At 43.3% G+C, this 21,957-nt stretch overlaps 13 protein-coding genes across 13 annotated transcripts; 6 read left to right on the forward strand and 7 right to left on the reverse strand.

Annotated features, from left to right (window-relative positions):
- Window positions 1-476: 476 nt before the first annotated feature.
- SAMD00019534_008240 (hypothetical protein) lies at window positions 477-1,498 on the reverse strand (the record flags this gene model as incomplete). The annotated part of the gene is made up of 3 exons (XM_012902791.1): window positions 477-629; window positions 701-1,263; window positions 1,339-1,498. 3 exons carry the CDS (start codon window positions 1,496-1,498, stop codon window positions 477-479), a joined length of 876 nt encoding a protein of 291 aa, XP_012758245.1.
- A 588-nt stretch (window positions 1,499-2,086) lies between these two features.
- On the reverse strand, window positions 2,087-3,285 carry SAMD00019534_008250 (hypothetical protein; the record flags this gene model as incomplete). Its single annotated transcript, XM_012902792.1, has 5 exons — window positions 2,087-2,434; window positions 2,489-2,708; window positions 2,769-2,859; window positions 2,920-3,115; window positions 3,181-3,285. The coding sequence occupies 5 exons, from the start codon at window positions 3,283-3,285 to the stop codon at window positions 2,087-2,089; spliced, it is 960 nt and encodes a 319-aa protein (XP_012758246.1).
- A 637-nt stretch (window positions 3,286-3,922) lies between these two features.
- On the reverse strand, window positions 3,923-5,073 carry SAMD00019534_008260 (hypothetical protein; the record flags this gene model as incomplete). Its single annotated transcript, XM_012902793.1, has 2 exons — window positions 3,923-4,132; window positions 4,663-5,073. 2 exons carry the CDS (start codon window positions 5,071-5,073, stop codon window positions 3,923-3,925), a joined length of 621 nt encoding a protein of 206 aa, XP_012758247.1.
- A 538-nt stretch (window positions 5,074-5,611) lies between these two features.
- On the reverse strand, window positions 5,612-7,497 carry SAMD00019534_008270 (hypothetical protein; the record flags this gene model as incomplete). Its single annotated transcript, XM_012902794.1, has 5 exons — window positions 5,612-6,295; window positions 6,364-6,631; window positions 6,704-7,120; window positions 7,267-7,318; window positions 7,413-7,497. The coding sequence occupies 5 exons, from the start codon at window positions 7,495-7,497 to the stop codon at window positions 5,612-5,614; spliced, it is 1,506 nt and encodes a 501-aa protein (XP_012758248.1).
- Window positions 7,498-7,943: 446 nt separating this feature from the next.
- SAMD00019534_008280 (hypothetical protein) lies at window positions 7,944-9,632 on the reverse strand (the record flags this gene model as incomplete). The annotated part of the gene is made up of 1 exon (XM_012902795.1): window positions 7,944-9,632. One exon carries the CDS (start codon window positions 9,630-9,632, stop codon window positions 7,944-7,946), a length of 1,689 nt encoding a protein of 562 aa, XP_012758249.1.
- Window positions 9,633-10,490: 858 nt separating this feature from the next.
- On the forward strand, window positions 10,491-11,437 carry SAMD00019534_008290 (hypothetical protein; the record flags this gene model as incomplete). The annotated part of the gene is made up of 2 exons (XM_012902796.1): window positions 10,491-10,512; window positions 10,599-11,437. The coding sequence occupies 2 exons, from the start codon at window positions 10,491-10,493 to the stop codon at window positions 11,435-11,437; spliced, it is 861 nt and encodes a 286-aa protein (XP_012758250.1).
- A 711-nt stretch (window positions 11,438-12,148) lies between these two features.
- SAMD00019534_008300 (hypothetical protein) lies at window positions 12,149-12,529 on the forward strand (the record flags this gene model as incomplete). Its single annotated transcript, XM_012902797.1, has 1 exon — window positions 12,149-12,529. The coding sequence occupies one exon, from the start codon at window positions 12,149-12,151 to the stop codon at window positions 12,527-12,529; it is 381 nt and encodes a 126-aa protein (XP_012758251.1).
- A 146-nt stretch (window positions 12,530-12,675) lies between these two features.
- Window positions 12,676-13,677, reverse strand: SAMD00019534_008310 (hypothetical protein; the record flags this gene model as incomplete). The annotated part of the gene is made up of 1 exon (XM_012902798.1): window positions 12,676-13,677. A coding segment is annotated over one exon (1,002 nt), but the record flags the coding sequence as incomplete, so codon positions are not given.
- A 2,381-nt stretch (window positions 13,678-16,058) lies between these two features.
- On the forward strand, window positions 16,059-16,217 carry SAMD00019534_008320 (hypothetical protein; the record flags this gene model as incomplete). Its single annotated transcript, XM_012902799.1, has 1 exon — window positions 16,059-16,217. A coding segment is annotated over one exon (159 nt), but the record flags the coding sequence as incomplete, so codon positions are not given.
- Window positions 16,218-17,022: 805 nt separating this feature from the next.
- SAMD00019534_008330 (hypothetical protein) lies at window positions 17,023-17,253 on the forward strand (the record flags this gene model as incomplete). The annotated part of the gene is made up of 1 exon (XM_012902800.1): window positions 17,023-17,253. A coding segment is annotated over one exon (231 nt), but the record flags the coding sequence as incomplete, so codon positions are not given.
- Window positions 17,254-17,554: 301 nt separating this feature from the next.
- SAMD00019534_008340 (hypothetical protein) lies at window positions 17,555-18,696 on the forward strand (the record flags this gene model as incomplete). Its single annotated transcript, XM_012902801.1, has 2 exons — window positions 17,555-18,231; window positions 18,303-18,696. Coding segments are annotated over 2 exons (1,071 nt in total), but the record flags the coding sequence as incomplete, so codon positions are not given.
- Window positions 18,697-18,739: 43 nt separating this feature from the next.
- Window positions 18,740-20,860, reverse strand: SAMD00019534_008350 (hypothetical protein; the record flags this gene model as incomplete). The annotated part of the gene is made up of 1 exon (XM_012902802.1): window positions 18,740-20,860. One exon carries the CDS (start codon window positions 20,858-20,860, stop codon window positions 18,740-18,742), a length of 2,121 nt encoding a protein of 706 aa, XP_012758256.1.
- A 411-nt stretch (window positions 20,861-21,271) lies between these two features.
- On the forward strand, window positions 21,272-21,886 carry SAMD00019534_008360 (hypothetical protein; the record flags this gene model as incomplete). The annotated part of the gene is made up of 2 exons (XM_012902803.1): window positions 21,272-21,617; window positions 21,678-21,886. Coding segments are annotated over 2 exons (555 nt in total), but the record flags the coding sequence as incomplete, so codon positions are not given.
- Between the last annotated feature and the right edge of the window lie 71 nt (window positions 21,887-21,957).

Below are 21,957 nucleotides of genomic sequence, written 5' to 3' on the forward strand. Positions count from 1 at the left end.
ACAACAACACTCCTTCAACTTCTCTATCATTCACACACTTTACTTCACTTCCTCAAACCAACCAACCAACCACAACCCCTCACCTCCTCTCCTCTCGCATACTTGTAACCTTACTCTCTTGTGTGTGTTTGTTCAATGCCCGACCGACAGACGGCCGACACATAGTCCGATTAGAAGTCATTGGATTGCTGATGAGTTACTACTGCTTTGACAAATAACCTGATAACAAGGTTGGACTATTTGATCTAAAACACAGGAGGTGGTGCAATGAGGGTATTTATAATTATAATATAAGTAAGCCATCTGACATGGGACATGGCATAGAGTGTACCAAGGACATTTGGAAGAGGGATGTTGGAGAATGATTGGGGGATTTGCGGGAGTAGTAGAGGTAATGTGATTGGCTTTTGCATTGCTTTTTGCTGTTTGCTGTTGCTGTTTGCTGTTGCTGTTTGATTTACACATAGTCCAGGACATTACATTACTGATTCATTGTCTTTGCTGATGGTGTTCTTGATCCTCAGCAAGATCGATGTCTTCCATGAATCCAATGGACTAATGTTATTGAAGTCAGCAACTGCATCGGTGAAGTTCTCTACATTGTTATCCTTGATGGCATGGATAATGTCCTGAATGAATGAATGAATATGTTAGATGTGAACTAGTTCGATCCCAAAGTGCGTGTGAATGATTAACATACATCCAACAGACGAGCCTCTCTTGATGATGAGAAAGATGCCTGCATATCCTTGTATCTCATCAAAGAACGCTCAGCAGATACAACGTCGTCTGAGGCAAGGTAACAAAGACCGGCACGGAGGAAGTACTCCTTGCAACCCCATTGGGTGAGGTTGTTGTCGAGCGAAGCCGAAGCAACCTGCTCGTAGATCTCAATAGCCTTGTCATAGCGCTCCAACTGTGCAGAGAAGAGAGCAATCTTCAAGAGACACTGGTGAGAGGACACGGTGGAGTTCTCGCCCTCGAAAAAGTCGGCGGCGACCTGGTAGCTGGCGATGGCCTGGTCGAGGTCACCCTCAGCCTCGTAGAGCTCAGCAATCTCCTTCTGGTGCTTGGCGGCGATCGAGAAACGACCCTCATCGGTGTAGTACTCGATGGCGGCCTTCAATGTCAACACAGCCTTTGAAACATCTCCCTTCTTGTAACAAGCAGATGCAGAAACATATGATGTAGCAGCATCATGCTTGCTGTTTGCCTTCAAATAGCACTCTGCTGCTCTCTGGAATGCTGCTCCTGCTTGATCCCCTGTATATCATAAATTATATTTATAAGTAAGTCAATCAAACTATCGATCTAGATAACAAGTGTTGTTGTACCTACACTTCTTTGACATCTTGTATAGGTTTGCAGCCTTTGTAAAGTCAGAGGCAGAGTCATCAAACTTTGAAGAACCTCCACCAAAGATACCCATGAGCGTTCCTCCCTTGATTCTCTTCTCTGCCTTATCCAAGTATTCCTTTGCTTTAATTTCGTCGGACATGTCTTTCTATATGTTTGTATATATATATCTGTTTTGTATTATCTGTATAGTAATAATAATAATAATTGATTATCTATCTATCTGTTTTTGTTTGAATAAGCAAGTAAGTAACATTAGTGAGTGCGTGGACATCATAATTGGGAACCAAGTCAACTTCTCTATCTTGCGCAAACACTCACTCTTTCTTGTTCGAAATCTAAAACCTAGTGTGTGTTTGATACTAAAATGGAAGATTATGAATAATAGTCGTTGTCTCAAAGATGTGGTGTTATACCTTCGCTATCTCTCTTCAATTCAATTCAATTTATTTGATTATTGACAACAAACATGTAGATAGAAGGTGAGGTTATGTAGTGAATGTGTGTGTTGTGAGTAGTTTGTTTGACAATGTGTGTGAATGTGTGAGTATCTTTGCAAAGAAGGACGAAACGAATGTGTTGAGTCATCTTGTTTCTTAGCCCTGGGAGAATAGATAGATAGATGGATTGATTGATTGAATGATTGTTTGGAAAAGACGGACGTGGTACACCAGTTGCGGGCGACACACTCTAATCATGATCAATCAATCCAATGAATCAATCATTCTGTTTAGTTGCATCCTGTTCCGGAGTTGACGTGGTCTAGAAGACTTAGGAGAATGTCGTGCAAGGAAATGACACCGGTGGGTCGACGATCACTATCCACCATGTAGACTCTGTGTACTTTAGCTGCGGCCATACTCATTATTAACTTGCGCATCGTATCCTCTTGTGAACAACAGATACTAGGATGCACACCACGATAATCTTGTTGTCTAACTTTGGTCACAAACTCACCGACAGACTTGTAGAGATCATCGAACAACCTATTCTCATTCAACAACTCTCTTAGATCCCTTGCACTAATGTTGGCCAACAGTTGGTTCCTGTCATCAACAACTGCAATACCATTGACTCTCTAACATAAGAGTTAGTAAGTTAACTTTCGAGATGACGATGATCAAGATGTTACCTTTTCAGCCATCAACTGGAATGCCTCCAATGCTCTCTTATGGAAATTGATAGAGATCACTGGCTTCTGTACAAATCCAAGATCCTTTAGAGTTCTGTTACTCCAAATGCCAAGATCATCCATATGCTTGGCCAAGAACTGCACGATCGCAGATTGAGTGACCAAGTTTATAATCTTTGGTCCCAAACCAGACTCCATATCATTGGATACGATTGGTACTCTAAAGAGATTCATTCAAGTTAGTATATGCATTACCCTAACTGAAGGCCACTTCACATACCTATGAAGCTGGTTCTTAGCCATCACTGTGATGGCTTCCAACAAGGATGCTCCCTGTACAACAGGGATGAAAGGGTTCCTCTGTGAAAGGTCTATACACAAATAATGTTAATACTCCTCGAAAGGATGAAGGATCAATCAAGCAAACATACCTGTAATATGGGATGCATAGGTATGCTCCAAAAGATCCTCTCTCTCAATGAATGAATGGTAGTCATTACCCATCAATCCAGTATGATTGATAATCTGTACAACACAGCATACAATATCAACAAAGTCAATCAATCCAATTGGTCTGTTATCTTCATTCAATACTGGAGCTGCCAATATATTGCTGTTTGCTAATAACTAATTAATAGAGAGTGTTACGTTAGATATACAATGTATACCTCAGAGTCAACATATTAACATACTTTAAATACAAAAGGAACTGTATCAGTGCTCTTTACACATATCATGTTGTTGGACTTTGGAGGCAAGTCCTCAACGATATATCTTGATAATAAGTTTAATGCCATTATTTATGTAGTTAGTTATAATATATAGTTTGTTTGAATAATAATAGTGTATATATATGATATCATATCAATCTATTCATCCATCCATCCATCCGACTAGAGTTAGCAAGGTATTGTCCAACTCGGAATTGGACCATTGTGGTGCCCGGCTCTTTGGTTGGATGTTCAAATTGAGTGGGCGAGGAAGTGTGTTTGCGGGGACAACAACTAAATTGGTTACCCCACCAGACATATCTCAACCAAGAGATTGAACTCACTTTGTCATTTATTATCCCCGATGACCACATTCAGACAAAGGGTTAGGTCTCATTTCAATATCCCTATACCTTAGAGGTAGTAGGGGTATCATCGTGAGAGTGGGACTGTATGACACCAGTGGATGGTCAACTTGTGTAGTGGAGTATCCAATTGAGGGGTCTAGCCTAGTCGTCGTCCTGCTCGCTAACACCGAACAATACATCCTCAAGGTTTGGAAGAGATGTAATTTGTTCCAACAACTCTTTTGAAAGTGATGGAGTATCTCTAACATTGATGAATGTTAATGTAGTGTTTGATTTCAATGCTTGGATGATTGGCTCCCATTGTGTGAGATTGTTTCCAGATAGAGAAAGCGACTTAAGTTGTTTGTTTCTTTGAATCATTGATGATAGTGCTGTTGTTGTTGATGCGCTAGTTGTTGATGAGGATGTTGTTGTTGTTGTTGTTGTTGGCCCCAGTAGTAGTTGAAATATGGCACCTCATGAGATGGTGGCGCTTGGTAAATATACTGTTGACCTTGTTGATTAACATGCTGTTGATGTTGTTGTTGTTGTTGTTGCTGCTGTTGTTGTTGATGCTGTTGTTGTTGCTGTAGATGTTGTTGATGTATGTGTTGATGCTCTTGATTGGAACATGGTCATCGTTGATAGTGCCATCGATCAAGTAGAGCTTGGTCAATGTGTTGTTGTGATGTGAGAGTGTTTCAAAGAAGTCGTTGTTGATGATCTGAAGGTTTCCAATTGTTAGCCCAACAAGTGTATTGTTATGTTGGAAGACTTGGGCGAATGAGTTTGCAAAGAACTCAAGTACCTTGTGTGATAAGGACTGGTCGCCGTTTGTAGAGCCAGAGCCAACAACACAGTTGGCAACATCTTTAAGCAGATATTACTAAGCTCCAGTTCCTGTAGTGTAGTGTTTTCCTCAAGGGATTGGCAAAGTCGATCTATATATTCGAATGAATCTGATGAATTGCCATCACAGGAGTAGTCCTTGATGCAAGGTGTATCTTGATCAAGCTTATTGAGTAGAAGATGGAGTGCCATCCATCAACACATTTAGACGACGTAGTTTAGGCCATTTGGTACTATCCAGCATATTGTCAATGTCGCTCAAACTAACATAGTCACCTCCAATGATGAGAGTCTCCAGTCGTCCATTCTCTGGGTTGAGGTCTTCGTAGCTCATGTGCCAAGCGGGCTCCTCTGCCGTCATCCAGAGTTTGAGATAGGTGGGTCGAAGCTTTCCAACCTCCTCAATGATCCTACTCAATCCTTCGTCATCCACAAGAATATCAATCACCAAATTGAACTTTTTGAAGCGTCTTCTCAATGATGGAGGTACCTGACTGATCTTCTCTCCTCCAGCAAGTATGCCGTCTGCATTGATTCCATACTTGGCCTTCCATGAGAGTTCCATGCTTGACATTCGCTCGGCACCAATATCCTTGTCCAATGCCTTGATAACTTGTACTACTCCTGAATCTAGCATGCCTGCCAAGTGTATTTCCTGCAAGTTGGGCAAGTGATCCATAATGAATTTTGTGAGATATTGTTGTTTAGACTTGTCTAAGAAAGTTGTTGTTGCTTTACATAGTCGAATATTGATGGAAGAGATGCTGGTTGTTCGTTTCAATGAGTAACGAGAGTTGATAAGCTCAATGATTCTTCCATGAACATTCCCATTCATTATCAAGTTCTTGTCGACATCTAAATCCAACTTAAACCTATTCTTTATGAAGACCTTTGATTGACAATATTCAAACCAACGCCAGCACACCTTTGCAATGTTCATTATCTCCTTGCTTGTCAACTCATCATTGTGTATATAATCTATCAATCTATATTGTAGTTGTAATGTAATAAGTGAGTTGGAGTCCATCTCTATCTCTATCTATGTCTCGCTCGTTTCTGCAAATGACATATCTTGTCCGATCACTTTCAACATTTCCCTAATTTCACCTTACCCTTGCCCTTGCCCTTGCCCTTACCTTTGCCCTTACCCCAACTCAAAGGTGATTGGATGTTATAGTTCATGTTATTATTATTATGTGTTGTGGACATCGATCCCTTTAAAGGTCGTTCTCTTGTGGTGAACTTGGTTGCAGTCTGATCTCATCGTAAGCTCTCTGTTGCAACTTTTGCTTGTTCTTGTTGGTCTTCCACAGGAGGAAACAGACGACACCCAGCAGAATGATTGTGATTGGAATGAAAATGCCCAGGGCAATCTTGGTCTCGGTGCCAGTGGCAGTGCTGGGAGGGGGTGGCAGACCACAGCCATTCATACATCCACACAGGCCAAAGGCCGTCAGACATGTCTTGGAGCAGTACTCGGCGTTGGTGTCCTTGTTGCCAGCGGCAGAGTTCTGTGCAAAGTGGTTTTGCACGTTGAGACCGGCAGTGGTGGAGTTGCAGTACAGTGCACCACCGATCTGCGCAGTGTTGGCGGTGAAGCTGGAGCCCTTGATCAGCAGCTGCTTGTTCTTGGGCACAGAGTCAAAGGTGAAGACGGCGCCTCCGTTGAAGGCAGAGTTCTGGTGGAACGTCGACTGCACAATGCTGGAAAGTGTATCCTGCAGGTTGACGGCGCCACCATTGAACGAGGCATAGTTCAATTCGAACTTAATATTAGCGTACTCCAAAGTGGACAACTTATCAAACAATGCTCCACCATTGATGGCGCTGTTGTTTGAGAACACAATATTCTTCCAGTTGCTTCCAACACTGACGCCAACTGATTGAACATAAGCACCACCCTATATAGTATTGATGAGTAAGTTGGTTAGTGTCCAATCAATCAATCAATCAATGTAATATAACATACACCTGATCCATTGAATGCACGGTTGAATGTGAAGTTACTGTTGGATACCACGACCTTGGAGTCCTCGACGTAGAGGGCACCACCGACAGAAGCATTGTTGTTGGTGAAGGTAGAGTTATCGATGCTCAATGAAGCGGCGTTATCCTTTATAAAGATGGCACCACCCATACTCAATGGTCCTCCAATGTTGTTGATGAATGTGCAGTTGTTAATGAATGAAGACTTGATTGGGTTCCAATAGAGCAGACCTCCCTTTAGACCAAAGTTACTAAGTAGTTGATGTGGTGTATGTTAGTGCACGTGACTCGATCCAGTCAGCTGATCAATGATTATGACATACTCTTGGAAGGTACATGAGATAAAGTTAACGGCGATGGTGTCGGGATAGATGAAGATTGGGAATCCGATGTTACCAGAGGCATTTGCATTCTTGAAGGTGATGCCAATGAAGGTGTAGTTGGTGTTCTCGAGGAAGAAACGCGCGTGGAAGGTGGTGTTGCTGGCATCAATGACGGCGTTCATTGGTGCTGGTGGCAATGGCAGCGTGACATTCTGGGTCAAAACGACGGGTGACGCCGAGCTGACAATGATTGTGGAGTAGGCATTGTTTGGATCGTAGTTATAGTCCAATCTAATACCACTAGAGTTATAATAGACTCCATCCGGTATCAAATAGATGTATCTTGTCTCATTGGATGGGCAAGGTGAAGGTGAGGCGTTGGCAAAGTCCAAAGCAGACTTGAGATGGGAGCAAGGGCTGAGAGAGAGAGGGAGAGAATAGAGTATGGTTGGTGTGTCAACATCGAGTCATCATTATCATCATCATCATCGTGCGAGTATGCATGCTGTCGCCACTGCAAGGACATCTCACGTCCAATCCCAAGTCATTCTGAATCTACATACTTTGTTCTTGAGCAATCTGTCTCATTCGTTGAGATGGATGAAAGCCACCAAACTGTTGTTGTTCAGATTGGAGTGTCGGGTGAGTCAGTGGTCAGTCATTGATCTATAATTATAGCAAGCAACATGTTACTGTTATGCCTACATACCACATGATGAGTCGAAGGATGTTTGAGCCAAGGTGGTGGCCAATGATGCCACCAGAATGAAAGATATCAACAATGACTTGTTCATTGTTGTTATGATATGGTATGTATGAAGTGATGGAATGAATGAATTAAGATATGTATATGATTGAACAATGGAAGGATGGATAGCTCGAATGAATGAGTGAGTGCAGTTTATTGAATGGAATCAAACACAAATGATTGGGATGTGTATTATTGATCAAAGTGTGGTGTGTTGGTGGGAAGTTTGAGGGGTAGATGGTGAACGTCTGATTGTGTGATAATGTGATAGTAGGGGGAACGGAATACACACTTTAATTGAAATTAATCAAATTGATGGCCCAGGACTAGAACAAACTATCCCCAAATGCACCACGTTGCGAGCACAGATTTGACACTTATGACATGTATCACATCAATCAAACAAACGAACGAACCAGGCAAACTAAGAAATCAATCAAATCTAATTCTCGAGCTGAAGTATGAATATCAAGATGTATAACAACAACATGATTATGTTATTATTGTAGTTGTATCATTGTCATGATGGTTGTCTCCACTGTTTCTCTTCAAGAGGTTCTTGACGAGTTTGAATAGGATACGCTGGTTGGTCTCTCTTTTCTCTTTGGAGTTGGTGAGGAGTGAGGTTGATGGTGTTGAGGAGGGGGAGGCGCTCGATGTGATCGCATTGGTGACGGAGGATGCCGCAGAGGAAAGGGTGGCCGCGGCAGTGGCTACGGCTGAAGACGGTGATGATGATCCCGTCGACGATGAGCTGGGTGAGAGTTGTGATAGCGCTGTGGACAGTGATGATGTCGTTGGATTCAGTATGGAGTTGGTGAGTGTTGTCAGTGCGTTGTTGGTCATGTTGACGTTGCTGCCGCCATCGCCAGTGCTGACGCCTTGCAGGAAGGCCTTGACAATGTCTGGTGCTCCAATCTTTGGGATCTTCTTCTTGTTGTTCTTGTTGTTGAGGTTGTTGTTAAGGTTGTTCATCAACGACATGGGGCCGCCCGACGACGAGGCAGACGTTGATGTTTGACTATGTACAGCGTGTTGGTTGGTGGTTTGGTTGAGCAGGGCTGAGCCAGAGAGTCCTCTCCTTGCCAGCCATGCTCTGAACGCCTTCCAGAGGAAGGATGATACGATGGGCCACACGACAACCACAACGGCAACGACCAGTACCTTCCTTAGCAGTGTTGACTTGGGGCCAAAGAAGTAGAGGTATACACGTCGAACCAGAGATGTCTGTGGCTGTGGTCGTTGTGGCTGATGGGTGGTGTCAAGTGACGAGTTGTTTGACGACAGATGATGAGTCCGCAGCATTGATGTTGACGAGCAAGAAGACGTAGATGATGAGGACGATGAGTTGGAGTCATCACTATCATCACAATTATCATCGAGGTCAGCATTGATTGACAAGTGACCTGCGCTGCCACCATTGGCATTGAATCCAGTGCCTGTTGGCGAGTGACCCATCAGACGAGCCTTGTACGAGTCAATCTCGTGCTCCCAAAAGTGCTCACGTTGTGCCAACAGTGTCTCGTATTGGTGTTGACGCTCGAGCAGCTGGTGAATGTCATTGATGCACACAGAGATCCTGCGCTCGCTGTCCAGATCAAAGGGCGAGGTGGGCGCCGGCGCCTGACCCAACGACGCAGAGTCATTGAGACTGTTGTTGCTGTCGCTACTCGAGTCGAGCGCGTAGGGTAGCAGCGGTGTGTTGCCCTGGCTGTTGCGCTCATCACCAACGCCCTTCTCCAGTGTGGCCAGACGTTGAATCAGATTGTCCGATAAGTTCCTGAACTGATATATCTCCTTCTTCAACACACCGAGACAGACCTCCAAGTCCTCCTTTGTTGATACGGTCAACACACTAAAGTCTGAATTGGTATCAAAGAACTCTTCGTCCCCATCATCATCATCACCATCAACATGATCCTTATTGTTTCTCTTTTTCTTTTGTTGTTGTTGTTGTTGTTGTAGTTGTTGTTGATACTTCTTTTGTTGCTTCTTTGATGAGGGTTGTCGCTGCTGCTGTTTTGATTGACTTTGTTGATTGACTATGTGTACATTTGATCTCTTGTTGTTGTTGTTGTTGTTAAGCATTGTGAATGACTGCTCATCATCATATAATGCACTGTTTATATTATGTCCATTGCCATTGCCATTGCCACCTCCACCTCCACCAAGTGAGAACATATGTATTGTGTCTGACAAGATGTTGTTTGTAGACTTTGGTGATGATAATGGTGATATATAATTATATGTTGTTGATTGTGTATTGTTACGAGGTGATATCTTCATCATCATATTTGATGTTGAAGTAGGTAGTTGTTGTAATGATAACCAACCAACGTTATTATTATTGTTGGTGTTGGTATTATTCTGATTAGTATCCATCTCTTTCTCTCACTTGATTATTATTGTTTAACATGAATAACTAACTAACTAACAAATATTATATATATATGTGATGTATGATGATGAGATAGATAGATAGATAATAAGTGAGTGAGAGTTGATAGAGTGGAAGAATGAATGAGTGGGAATGGTGTCAACACCTCATAATTTAATAATGAGTGACAGTGTATGAGGTGAATCGTTGTCAACAAAGGTGGGAACCAAGTCGTTGATTGGGAGATTCTTTCAAAAAAAAACAAAAAGGGAGCCAATTCAGAATCATCAACGATCTCAAAGGTTGACGTTTCATCTTGATTGTTGGGTAACAATCTAATATATATAGATATTTTAATATTAATATATACAATCCAATCTATTAATCATTCTATGTCCTAAATCTATGTGAATGATTTTAGATATAAATGATTCATGATCATAAACTATATTTGGATCAACTCAAAGACAACAATGAATCCCACCACAGGTTTTGAACCGTGTTCCAATCAAATTGAGACAAAAGTGCCCAAATGATAAAAATGGGATCTTTGCAAGGAACAGAGACACTTACTCAACACGAATCTTATCTTATCTCATCATTACAACATAAAAGAGTAGTACACATACTAACAAAGTAATAACAATAAACAAACAACAAACATGTATGAAGTAGAGGATGTTAGTAAGTACCAAACAACGAATCACTCGCTCACCCTTGGATGGTAGAACCTGACCCTTGCCATCTCATTCAATCAATCGATCAATCAGTTGAGAGAAGTTTGGCCTTCAAGTATACATTCACAGTCCCATCAGAACAACAGATTGACAGACTGAAAGTTGGCGACCTGGTCAAATTGATATTCAGAGAGGATCCATCCAGTGAACAACAACAACAACAACAAGGTAGTACCGATGCCACCCTGAACCAATCTTGTATCCAAGTAGATGCACCACATGCAAGCAGTAGTACATCATTCTCGAATCCCTCCGCAACCAACAATAACAACAACAACAACTCATCAAGTGTGATCAATCAATCAACTACATTATCATCCACAACACAACAACAACAACAACAACCTAATAACAACAACAACAATGACACTAATAATGAATGCTTCATCGAGAGGATGTGGGTATCAATCACACATATTGATGATGGACACAAGACATTCAAGGGAACACTGGACAACTCACCGTACAAAATGCGTACATTGACACTTGGCGACACTGTATCTTTTGCCAGGAACCACATACTCGCGATCTATGACCAACCCAACGAGTCCTCATTCCTCACGGAGGAGCAACGTATCTTCACGTCACAGTTCTGTCTTGTGTCGCGTATGGCACTGGACAAGAACCGGCAGGTTGGCTACATGTTCCGCGAGGATCCGATCAAGACCATCGCCAATGACAGTGGCTGGCGCATCTTCCAAGGTGACGAGTCCGACGAGTATCTGGCCAACCATGCCAACTTCCAAACAGTATCATTGGCCAGTGTACTCAACCAAGATGATACATTCATCCATCTACTACACTATCCACCCGATTCATGCTTTGAGAAAGACGACAATAGCAAGGAGTGGAGGAAGATTAAGGATGAATAATAACCTTTGTTTGATTGATAATATGTTCATTCATTCTTCTTCATTCTTTCCATGTTACCTGGCCAGCGCGCCAATCTCTTTACCAACTTGCCAACACATTCGGGAAGTTGATCAGTCACTGCGCCACACCTTCCATCAGAGTGACGACGTCACCTTTAAGCAAAGCATTGGCCTTCAATGAACAAGGTGGCACCCCGCATACAGACCCGTCAATTCAAGCAAATGATAGACGTCGAACCTTTGACATCCCAAAGGTCGACCAAGTGTGATGTTCGCAGGGAGCGAAGGAGGCCGATTTTGATCAAAAAATGAGTCCGATGACACATGGGGCCAGTGTCCGACCTTGCTCGTCTGACATCGAACCCCTCCCACCCCGCATAGGTTATACACAAAGAATCAGTGAGTTGGAGTCGAGAATCTGAAGAAAGTCATATGACTTCGATGTCATCTGATGGTCACATACGGCTCTCCGCCAATCCAATCAAAATCACTTGATCACAGATACAACCCATTTGTCTCTTCGACCGAAACCATGACATTACCATTCTTGTCCTAGTACCCTAGGGTAGGGTAGGGTTGTTCCTAATACACTCTGATTGATTGATTGATTAATTATAAATATACAACTTATTTGGTAATATTCAAATCATTAACAAATTATCTTAAGTAATAATTAATAATCCAATCAATTAAATAATAATACCAAACAAAATGTTCAAGGTTATCGTCGCCCTCATCGTCCTCTCCTGCATCTACACTGCCAACGCCTCCACCTGTGCCACCACTGGATGCCCATCCAACCAAGCTTGCTATGGTGCCGCCGGTAGCGCTCCATCATGCTACACCTTTGGCAACTGTGGAATCGTCCCATGCCCATCTGGCCAATCCTGCCTCGTGATCAACGGCTCTGCCCACTGCGTCGCCGCCTCTGTCTGCCCAACCTGCCCATCCAACACTGCTTGCTACCAATTCCCAGGTACCTCTGCTCCAGGCTGCTACACATACACCAACTGTGGAATCGTCCCATGCCCAGCTGGTCAATCCTGTCTCTCCACCCCAACCGGAGGTCACGCCTGCGTTGCTGCCTTCTAAATAGTTTAGTTGGTTAGTTCATTCACCGTTGTTACAATAAATTATTGTCACCTTCCTTTAATCCAAAAATAATATTATTATGCCACGTGATAGTACTGCAATCAGATGATTGATTGTTGATCAGCTGATCACTTGGTAAGTAGTCCAAAGAGTTCCTTGATCAGAATTAAGATTAATACGATCCATATAAAGAAGTATTCTTCCCAAATTGATTGTAACTTTGGTATCCAACGATATTGATAATGATTATATGTTTTGGATAATAGTCCAGATCTCTTGATTGCCCTTGGTCCAACTCTACGACGAGGTGGTGATAGACCTGATTCAATAAACATTACTCGAATATCATTTTGATCAGTCCATCCATGAATTTTCTTATTCCGCCTCATGATTACCAGTGCAGAGGGTGATCCAAGCCTTCTCAACTGTATACTGTCCAGATCATCCATAACACATCGTATATTAATTGTTGCCACACGTGGAGCTGTGAACAGTAGAGATGATGCCAACTGATGTAGACTTCGTCCAGGACTATAGTAGGTATTTCGTGTCAATGACAATGTATCTAGTTTGATCGATATTTGTCTTTTTCGAACCACTCTTCCTGGTTTGATTGAACCAATAACCTCCATCGACTTGATCGACCCAGTCCTATGTCTCTCTGCATAGACCACCTGATTAAAGGTCTCCACTGCCAGTGTCTCTAGTGATGGAGGCAATACAACATTCTTACAAGGTTGCGAATAACTGTAACCCATAGTAAGTTTGATCAATGAGTCTGGTAGCGAGCCTGCCGGCAGAGGTTGGTTGAACTGAACACCCAACACCAACGAGGTAAGTGATCTCGGTAGAACTCCAGGCCGGATAAACATGTTAGAGAACCCACCATAGTGGAAGTGTGCAAGATGTTCAGGCAGCAAACCTGGTATGATCGGCCGCCTCTCTTTGATATACCATCTTAGTGATTCCAATGATTCTGGAAGCCATCCACCTGGTTGAAAGCCATCAAGTTGTTGCATCTCTCCGAGCCTCAATGTCTTTAGTGTCGTTGGTAGAATGCCCGGTGTGATTGATTCCATGAATTGGTCGCCAAACCTTAGATTGGTTAGCGAAGTTGGCAGAGGTGTGCTCATGAGCAGAGGCACACAATGGACAACGTCAAAAACTAACGATGTTAGAGATTGTGGCAATGGTGCATTGAGTTTAATACGACGGAGTTGATACAACTCCAAAGTAGTCAATGACACCAATTTGAATCCATTGAACTCGATTATATCTCCATAGAAATGCAAGATCAACGAGGTTAATGACGACCGTAGTGGCGCAGTATTAATAATATCAGGTTCCACAATATGCCGTTGGTTCGAAGGTTGATTGAGCTCTCCATAGACAATGGTCTGCAGTGTTGGGGGAAGTAATGACTGTATTCCTCTACCATCTCCAGTGTCAATGTGAAGGGGATGTTTGAAACTCTTTCCCAATGTCAATGATCTGAGTGATGCAGGGAGAGGGTCTTTATCGAGTGGTGAGTTGTAGTTATCTCCAAGTATCAACTCTGTCAACGACTCTGGGAACTTTGTTATTGCTTCATTACAGTACATCTTTAGTGGAGAAAATGATGTTGTTGTTTGAGATGATGTTGTTGTTGATGATGATGAACCTTGAACTAATGATGGAGGAAGGAATAAACGACCTGAAGGAGACATCAACTTGTTCATAAGTAACAATAACAAACGTTTGCATGTCAATGAAAGACAAACAAAGTCTGAGATAGCATTGTATTCATTCTTCAATTGATATCCAATGTTAAGTATTACTAATGGCGGTAGTGACTCCATAACTATTATTACATGTATTAAATAATATTTGTTGATCAATTATTTGTTGAGTTTTTTGATCACTTTCCAATTCTGGCAAGTTGATCAAAATATCTCGTTTTTTAGATCTAGAAATATCTTGATACATTACTTTTGCCGAGTTGTTCCTGGGATTGAAAGAGATTCAGGTATCCAATTATAACTTGAAAAGACTTATTTTTATTATTATCTCTATTATTATTATTCTCTCTATGTATGAATGAATATAGATATTAACAAAGATGGACAAAGAAGAAGACAAATGTTATCGAGAAGTACCCTCGATTGACTTTGAAAGTCATTATCTCCTCGAACAAAAACAACAACATACCTCCAAAGGCAACAACACAGACAACAACAACAACAACAACAACAATAATGATACTCATGAAGAAAGTATGGATGTTGATGAGTCACAACAACATCAAGCACAGCAGGTTACTCATGGAAACGATTTGGATGACCCACCTCTAGTGTTGCACTTTACAAAGATGCACGGATGTGGCAACGACTTTATCGTCTTCCACATTGACAGTCTGATCAATGAGATTACCGGAGTGAGCATCAACCCTCCAGCACTCAGTGATCTCCAGCTCATTGCTAGATACCTCTGTGATCGCACGACAGGTGTCGGGGCCAATCAGATGTTGGTGATCACACCACCGCCACAAGACAGTGGCGCACAGTACCAAATGCTGATATTCAACGAGGATGGCAGCATGGCAGAGATCTGTGGTAATGGCACGAGATGTCTATCAAAGTTCATCATCGACTATCAAGTGAAGCCCTATGGCAATGTTACCAACAATGGGACACAGGCATGCCATATCGTGAACAACAACATTGAACACAACCTTTGTCAACATCTTGTGCCATTCTTCACAACGTTTGGACCGCTTCAATCACAAAGTCAATCACCCTATGGCGGATTCGATCCTCGGATGAGCTTCACAATCAAAACTGTTGCTGGCCTCGTTCACTCCTATCCATTGCCCACACATCCAGACAACAACTCGCGCACTCTCTGGGTCAAGGTGTGCATGGGACGTCCACAGGTTGCATCGACAGTCGAACAGATCAACAACAACAACAATGTATATACTTCACCAAAGAGTACCAATGACTCTTGTCCATTCCTATCTCAACAACCGTCAACCAACACCAAGTTACTGTCGACCACCTCCAAGTTGGAGGACTATTGCAAGATGATACCTTACAAAGGACACTTTATCAACTCGACACTTGTCAACATGGGCAACCCGCACTGTGTAGTCCACCTAGAGTCCGTGGAGGACTTCCCAATGGATCACTATGGTGAGGTGATCGAATCGCATCCAATCTTCCCAGAGAGAACAAATGTTCAGTTTGTAGAGGTTTTGTCGCCGAGTGTTGTGCGCGCCCGTGTTTGGCAACGAGGATGCGGATCCACATCAGCATGTGGCACAGGTGCCTGTGCCATTGTAGTGGCTGGTGTACTACGAGGCAAGAACGATCGCAAGTGTACAGTTCAGATGGATGGTGGCAACATCGATGTCGAGTGGCGTCAAGAAGACGACAATGTATTCATCAGCGGGCCAGCCACCACCACATTCCAAGGCACCGTTCGTTTCTTCCTCTCAGAGTTGGTGTGAGCGAGACGTCGACCAAAAAGTAAAGATTGACATTGCCAAGATCCTCTCAAGAAACTGATGGATGCCTATTGCGAACGTGAATCAATCAATCCAAATTCAATACGCTTCTTGTATAACGGGAGAATCCAAGGAGATCTAACACCAGCTGAATATAAGATGCGTAACAATGACATAATTGATATTATTATTGAACAACAGGGTTGTTGATGCCGAGATGGAATACTGCATAATAAATGATGTTAAATACAAACCTTTCACAAACATTTATTTGTTTCCAAATATACAAATATTAGTACCTATAGATAATAATGGGAGGTAAAAGAAAGGTTGTAGAGACAGTGTTGATCAGATTGCATTGCATGATCTTGTGATGAAGGAACATAATGAACTCAAAGCGCATGGACATAGATTGATAAAGGAATACATTCACTTCATTGCATTGAAGGTCTTTGAATCCGATGTGGACTCAACAAAGCTATTGCCATCACTCCCAATTGAAAAGGTGTGGCGATGTCATGTATTAGAGTTGGAAAGCTATACATCAATGTGCAGTGCAGTCAACATGACATTGAATCACAGACTATCATCAAAGTACGATAAAGAAGACATCAAGAGCACGAGATATCAACGAACATTGACATTGTATAAAGATCAATTTGGCAAACAACCAGACATCATCATTTGGGATCCACAATACCTTTTGAGTCCCTTGTCATCAACTACAACAACAATTGGAGTGGCTGCACCAACATCCCTTCCTTCTCAATCTCAATCTGTTGGTCCAGTGGAGCAACAACAACACAATTTGAGTCTCTCGTCATCAACAAATGGAGTGGCACCAATCATTATTGCTCAATCTCAATCTGTTGATCTAGTGGAGCAACAACAAAAGAAACCACGAGTGGATCCACCCAATACAATTGTACCGACTACAACGACAACAACGACAACAGAGACAACAGCGACAACAGCGACAACAGCAATTGTAACAGTCACCTCGAATGCCGAACATTTGAACCTTCGAGTTCAGAACTATGACGGAGTGGATGTAATCTTCAAAATAATGACAACAACTCCTCTCAGGAAACTAATGGAGGCCTATTGCATACGTCTATCCCTCAATCTAAAATCAATTGTATTTCTATTCGATGGCAAAGCTCTCCAACCTGACTTCTCCTCTGCAGCTTATGGAATTATAAACAATGACATAATTGATGTTGTAAAACAACACAAGGTCGATTAGTCGACACGCGATCTTTTGGTCCAAACTTTGTTCACACTTTCGCTCCACAAAGACGAACGAGTCGATGTATTAATCTATTGTTCACACAATCGTATATATACATATATACATATATAAATCAATGTTATCTTTAAGATTTCCAACACAATCCATCTTAAGATGTCACGTGTACAGTAAATGGTTGGGTCTTAATACATTCACTACAACCTCAGCATCAACATCAACATCGACCGATCAAGCAGTATCATCTACATCTACATCATCGACAAAGACAAACAGACGACCATCATCATCAGCAACAGGTAACACTAGGAGTGGAGGAGTACGACCTGCACAGAAGAAACTTAGAGGAAATGACGCACCGAGAAAGTCATTCATTCCATTCACAAGTAGCGAGATTGTAAATAAACAGAAGGAGATGAGGAAGATGAAGCCGAGAGAGCCATTGGCACCAATCGATCCAGAGCGTATTATGGCCACGTCATATATGGTCACAGAAGAGTCGACAAAGAACGAGAAAGAGTTTGAGGACAAGATCAAACAGCTGATGATCGAGCAACAGACAGAGGAGTTGACCAAGGTCAAGATCCCGCAGGAGCTGATCGATGGACTCGACTTCCGCAAGCGATACAGTCCCGAAGTGATACGCTTCGCCGACTACTTCTTTGCCCATCAATCCAAGCTGGTGACCATGGCCATCAAGGCCGCCGACTTCCCCACCAACCCACTGCCACAGATCGCATTTGTCGGTCGCTCCAACGTGGGCAAGTCCACGCTGCTCAATACACTACTTGGCGATCAGCTGGCCCGAGTGTCAAAGACTCCCGGATGTACAAAGTCAATCAACTTCTACTCACTATGGGAGAAGATCATGCTGGTCGACCTGCCAGGCTATGGATTCTCCAAAGTATCCAAAGAAAAAGCCTCAGTCTGGGGCAGGAGTATATCAGAGTACTTGCTCACATCACATCAGTATGTTTGATCATGATATCCATTCAATCAATCACTAACAATCAATCACTCAATCAATCATTCAAACATAGCTTGTTGAAGGTGTTCCTGTTGATTGATGGCAAAGTTGGATGTCAAAAGAATGATTTGGAGGTGATGAAGTTGTTGGACGAGCATAGAGTGGCATTCCAGATCATCTTGACAAAGATTGATAAGGCAACACCGACAGGACTAAAGAGGATATACAAGACAGTCAAGGCAGAGATCATGGAGAACCTCAGTTGCATGCCAAACATTGTTCAATGCAGCTCATTGGAGCAGCGTGGAATACAACAGGTGCGAGCATTGATATTGGAGGTCACTCAACTGGACAAAGACAGCTTCAACAAGACCAAGGAGTTGGCACAGTTACAACCAAAGGTGGAACACATGCCACACGTCCAACGTCAAATCGATGAACTAAAGACTAGACCTCTGAGGCGACGCGAATAAACTACAGACGACTACTGATCGATCATCACTATAACACTTAACTTGTTGTTGTTTGTTGTTGGACTTGACGCTGGACAAGCTGATGGTAAAGGCCATTGGGCTTGGCCATGAGTACGGCGTGTGGTCCAAACTCAGAGACGCGTCCATTGGAGACCACCGCGATAGAGTCGGCATTCTGGACCGTGCTCAGACGATGTGCGATCACCAGGGTGGTACGACCCTTCATCAGCACCTGAAGGGCATCTTGCACCAGACCCTCGCTTTCCGAGTCGAGCGCACTTGTAGCCTCGTCCAGTATGAGTATCTTGGGGTTCTTTAGGATGGCCCTTGCGATGGCAATCCTTTGCTTCTGACCGCCGCTCAGTTGTACTCCACGCTCACCAACGATAGTGTCGTAGCCCATTGGGAAGGATATGATGAACTGGTGTGCATTGGCCTGGCGTGCTGCCTCCTCAATCTGATCACGTGTGGCGTTTGGATTGCCATAGCTCAGATTCTCGAGGATGGTCGTGGCAAAGAGTGCGGGCTCCTGATTGACGATTCCAATCTGTTTCCGCAGCCATGATGCGCTCAACTCTTGAATGGGGACGCCATCGATTGTGATTGTGCCTTCGTTCGCGTCATAGAATCGTTCGAGCAATGCTGCGATAGTGGACTTGCCGCCACCACTTGGTCCGGCCAGCGCGATGACCTGTCCAGGCTGAAGAGTAAGATTGAATTCCTTGAGGACCTGGATATTCTTGCGAGCGGGATACCTGAATCCAACAGAGTCGAACTCAATCCTGCCCTTGATGTTGGCCAGACGCTTGCCGCGCTGACGTGGGATGGTCGACTGACGGTTGATCATCTCTGTGATGCGCTCCATGCCACCAGACGCATTTGAGATCTGTGTGAAGAGCACGGAGAGCTGGGAGAAAGATGCCTGCATCGACATTGTATGAATGATGAATGATGTCAGCTGGCCAGAGGTGATCTCGCCTGAGGCCACAAGGTTGCCTCCATACCAATATACGAGCAAACTGACTGCGTTGAGCGCCATTGATGTGACGCCCTGGAAAATGCCGATCTGGATACCGGTCTCGGTCGCAAGGTCCAGCGACTCCTTGCTCTTGGCGGCGAATCTACGCGCCTCCAAGTCCTCGTTGGCAAACGCTACGACAGTCCGCAGGTTGCCAATGGCCTCCTCGGCCACCGACGTCGACTGAGCCATGGCCTCTTGCGACCGGATTGACAGGCGCTTGAGCCAGCCCGCGTACAACGTGCCTATGCCAACCATTGTTGGCAGGATTGTGATCATGGCCACCGACAACTTGGACGAGATGAGGAAGAGTGAGACGACTCCACCAACTATCTGAGCGATTGATCGCACGCCCAGCGACACAGAGTGCTTGAGCGCTGAGCGCACCAACTGCACGTCGTTGGTCAGCCTGTTGATCAGGTCACCTGTCGAGTGGAAGTCAAAGAAGGCGACCTCCTGGTCCAGCAGCGATTGGAACAGTGTGTTGCGCAGGTTGTTGCTGTAGCGCTCGCAGGCGATTGAGATGAGGGTCGTGTAGACAAAGTTGAGTCCGGCCTGCGCCAGCAGGATGAGCACGGCATGGACGGCCGGATCACGCAACGACTCGCCCTTCTTTGCCGAATCAATCAACTTTCCAAACACCTTTGGTATCTGAATGCCAAGGTATGCGGACACCAAAGCAGTGACGATTCCAAATGCCATCAGCCATACATCACGTCCAATCAATTTCCAAAACAGTTGATGTGATGTTAGTTGTCTGCTCCACTCTTCATCAGTCTCCTCGTCAAGCAAGAATATTGGATTGTCGATGGATGATGTAGTGGCACCATCATCATCATTGTTGGTACCATCATCGCAGTGAGCGACCTGTATCAATACACCTTGATCATTGAATGTGAGCATAACCAATCCAGCAATACACAATGTAATAGTACCAGCCAATCCAACTGTCGCGTATGTTCTGTTGCCATATCCATTTCCATTTCCACTGCCGCCAGTGCTGTTGCCAGTGTTGTTACCAGTATTGTTTTTGTTGTTGACTGTTGTTGATCTCTGGGATGAGGTGGAATATGTTCGGATGTGTGATGATCGAGTGAACTGGTTGATGGTGGAAGAGGCGTTGGGGCTGGTAGCAGTCATGGTCGGATGAAGTGCATTCCTATACATTGGTGATATACAGTTGTTGTAAACAGATAATAGTACATTGTTGTTGTTGTTTGATGTGATTGATGACTTTGTTGATGACTTTGTTGATTGAGAGAGTGTCACTGACTGAAGCCATTGAGTGAGCTTCAGCTGATTGTGAATGACATTATGTTGTTGAGATCGATGATTATAACTCAACAATCTTGATCTGTTTAAACAACGAGATGTCATAGTGATATATATCTCTGTGATCAAATAATGTTTGAATGACTGATTGATCACATTCGTCTTTTCATTGTTGATTGATCAGATCTACACTCACACACACACATTCGATCAATAATAATCATTCATATCCACTCAATCAATCATAAATATATATATATATATACAATCACATGATGAAGAGTGATGGATGAAGTTGCAGGATGTCTAGACGCGTATAATGAACTGGACAAACAATGGACGATCTTTAGGGACAAGGGCACAAAGGTTGCCAACAAGATGGTCAACACACATCTTAGATTGACGTACGTCGATGTCAACGAATGGAGCACATCTATAAAGGATAACATCAATCTACATCGTCAACTCAAAGATGTAATGTTCAAGTCCGTCATCGATCAATACCAACAACTCTACAGCTGCTACTGCGAGCTCTCAACCATCGTCGACAAGTTAACACAACGCAAGGATACCCTACTTCGTGTCCACTCCAACTATCCAAACAACAACAATCTCACTCGCTTTGGTATGTTATGTTGTGTCTTGTCTTGACTTATCTTGGCATGCTTACTCACTCACTCTTCATTCATAGTCAACTACTTTATAGACATCGTTGACATGTACCGTGGATCATTGAATAACAAGCAGGAGATATTGCAGTCGGTACTTGGATGTGAGGATCGTGATAAGCTCACTCTTGCACTTGCAGCATGGCAGAGTGATATACACATCAATAGAGACAACATCAGTACCATCCAAGATATGTTCACAACTCAATTGTCAATGACCTTCCCATCTTGAATTGATAATATAATATAATATATACATTCGATGTAGCAGCATACACTAGTACATCGGTCGTTTAA

Source organism: Acytostelium subglobosum (genome assembly GCF_000787575.1).
Source record: "Acytostelium subglobosum LB1 DNA, scaffold: scaffold2, whole genome shotgun sequence".
Taxonomy (NCBI): domain Eukaryota; phylum Evosea; class Eumycetozoa; order Acytosteliales; family Acytosteliaceae; genus Acytostelium; species Acytostelium subglobosum.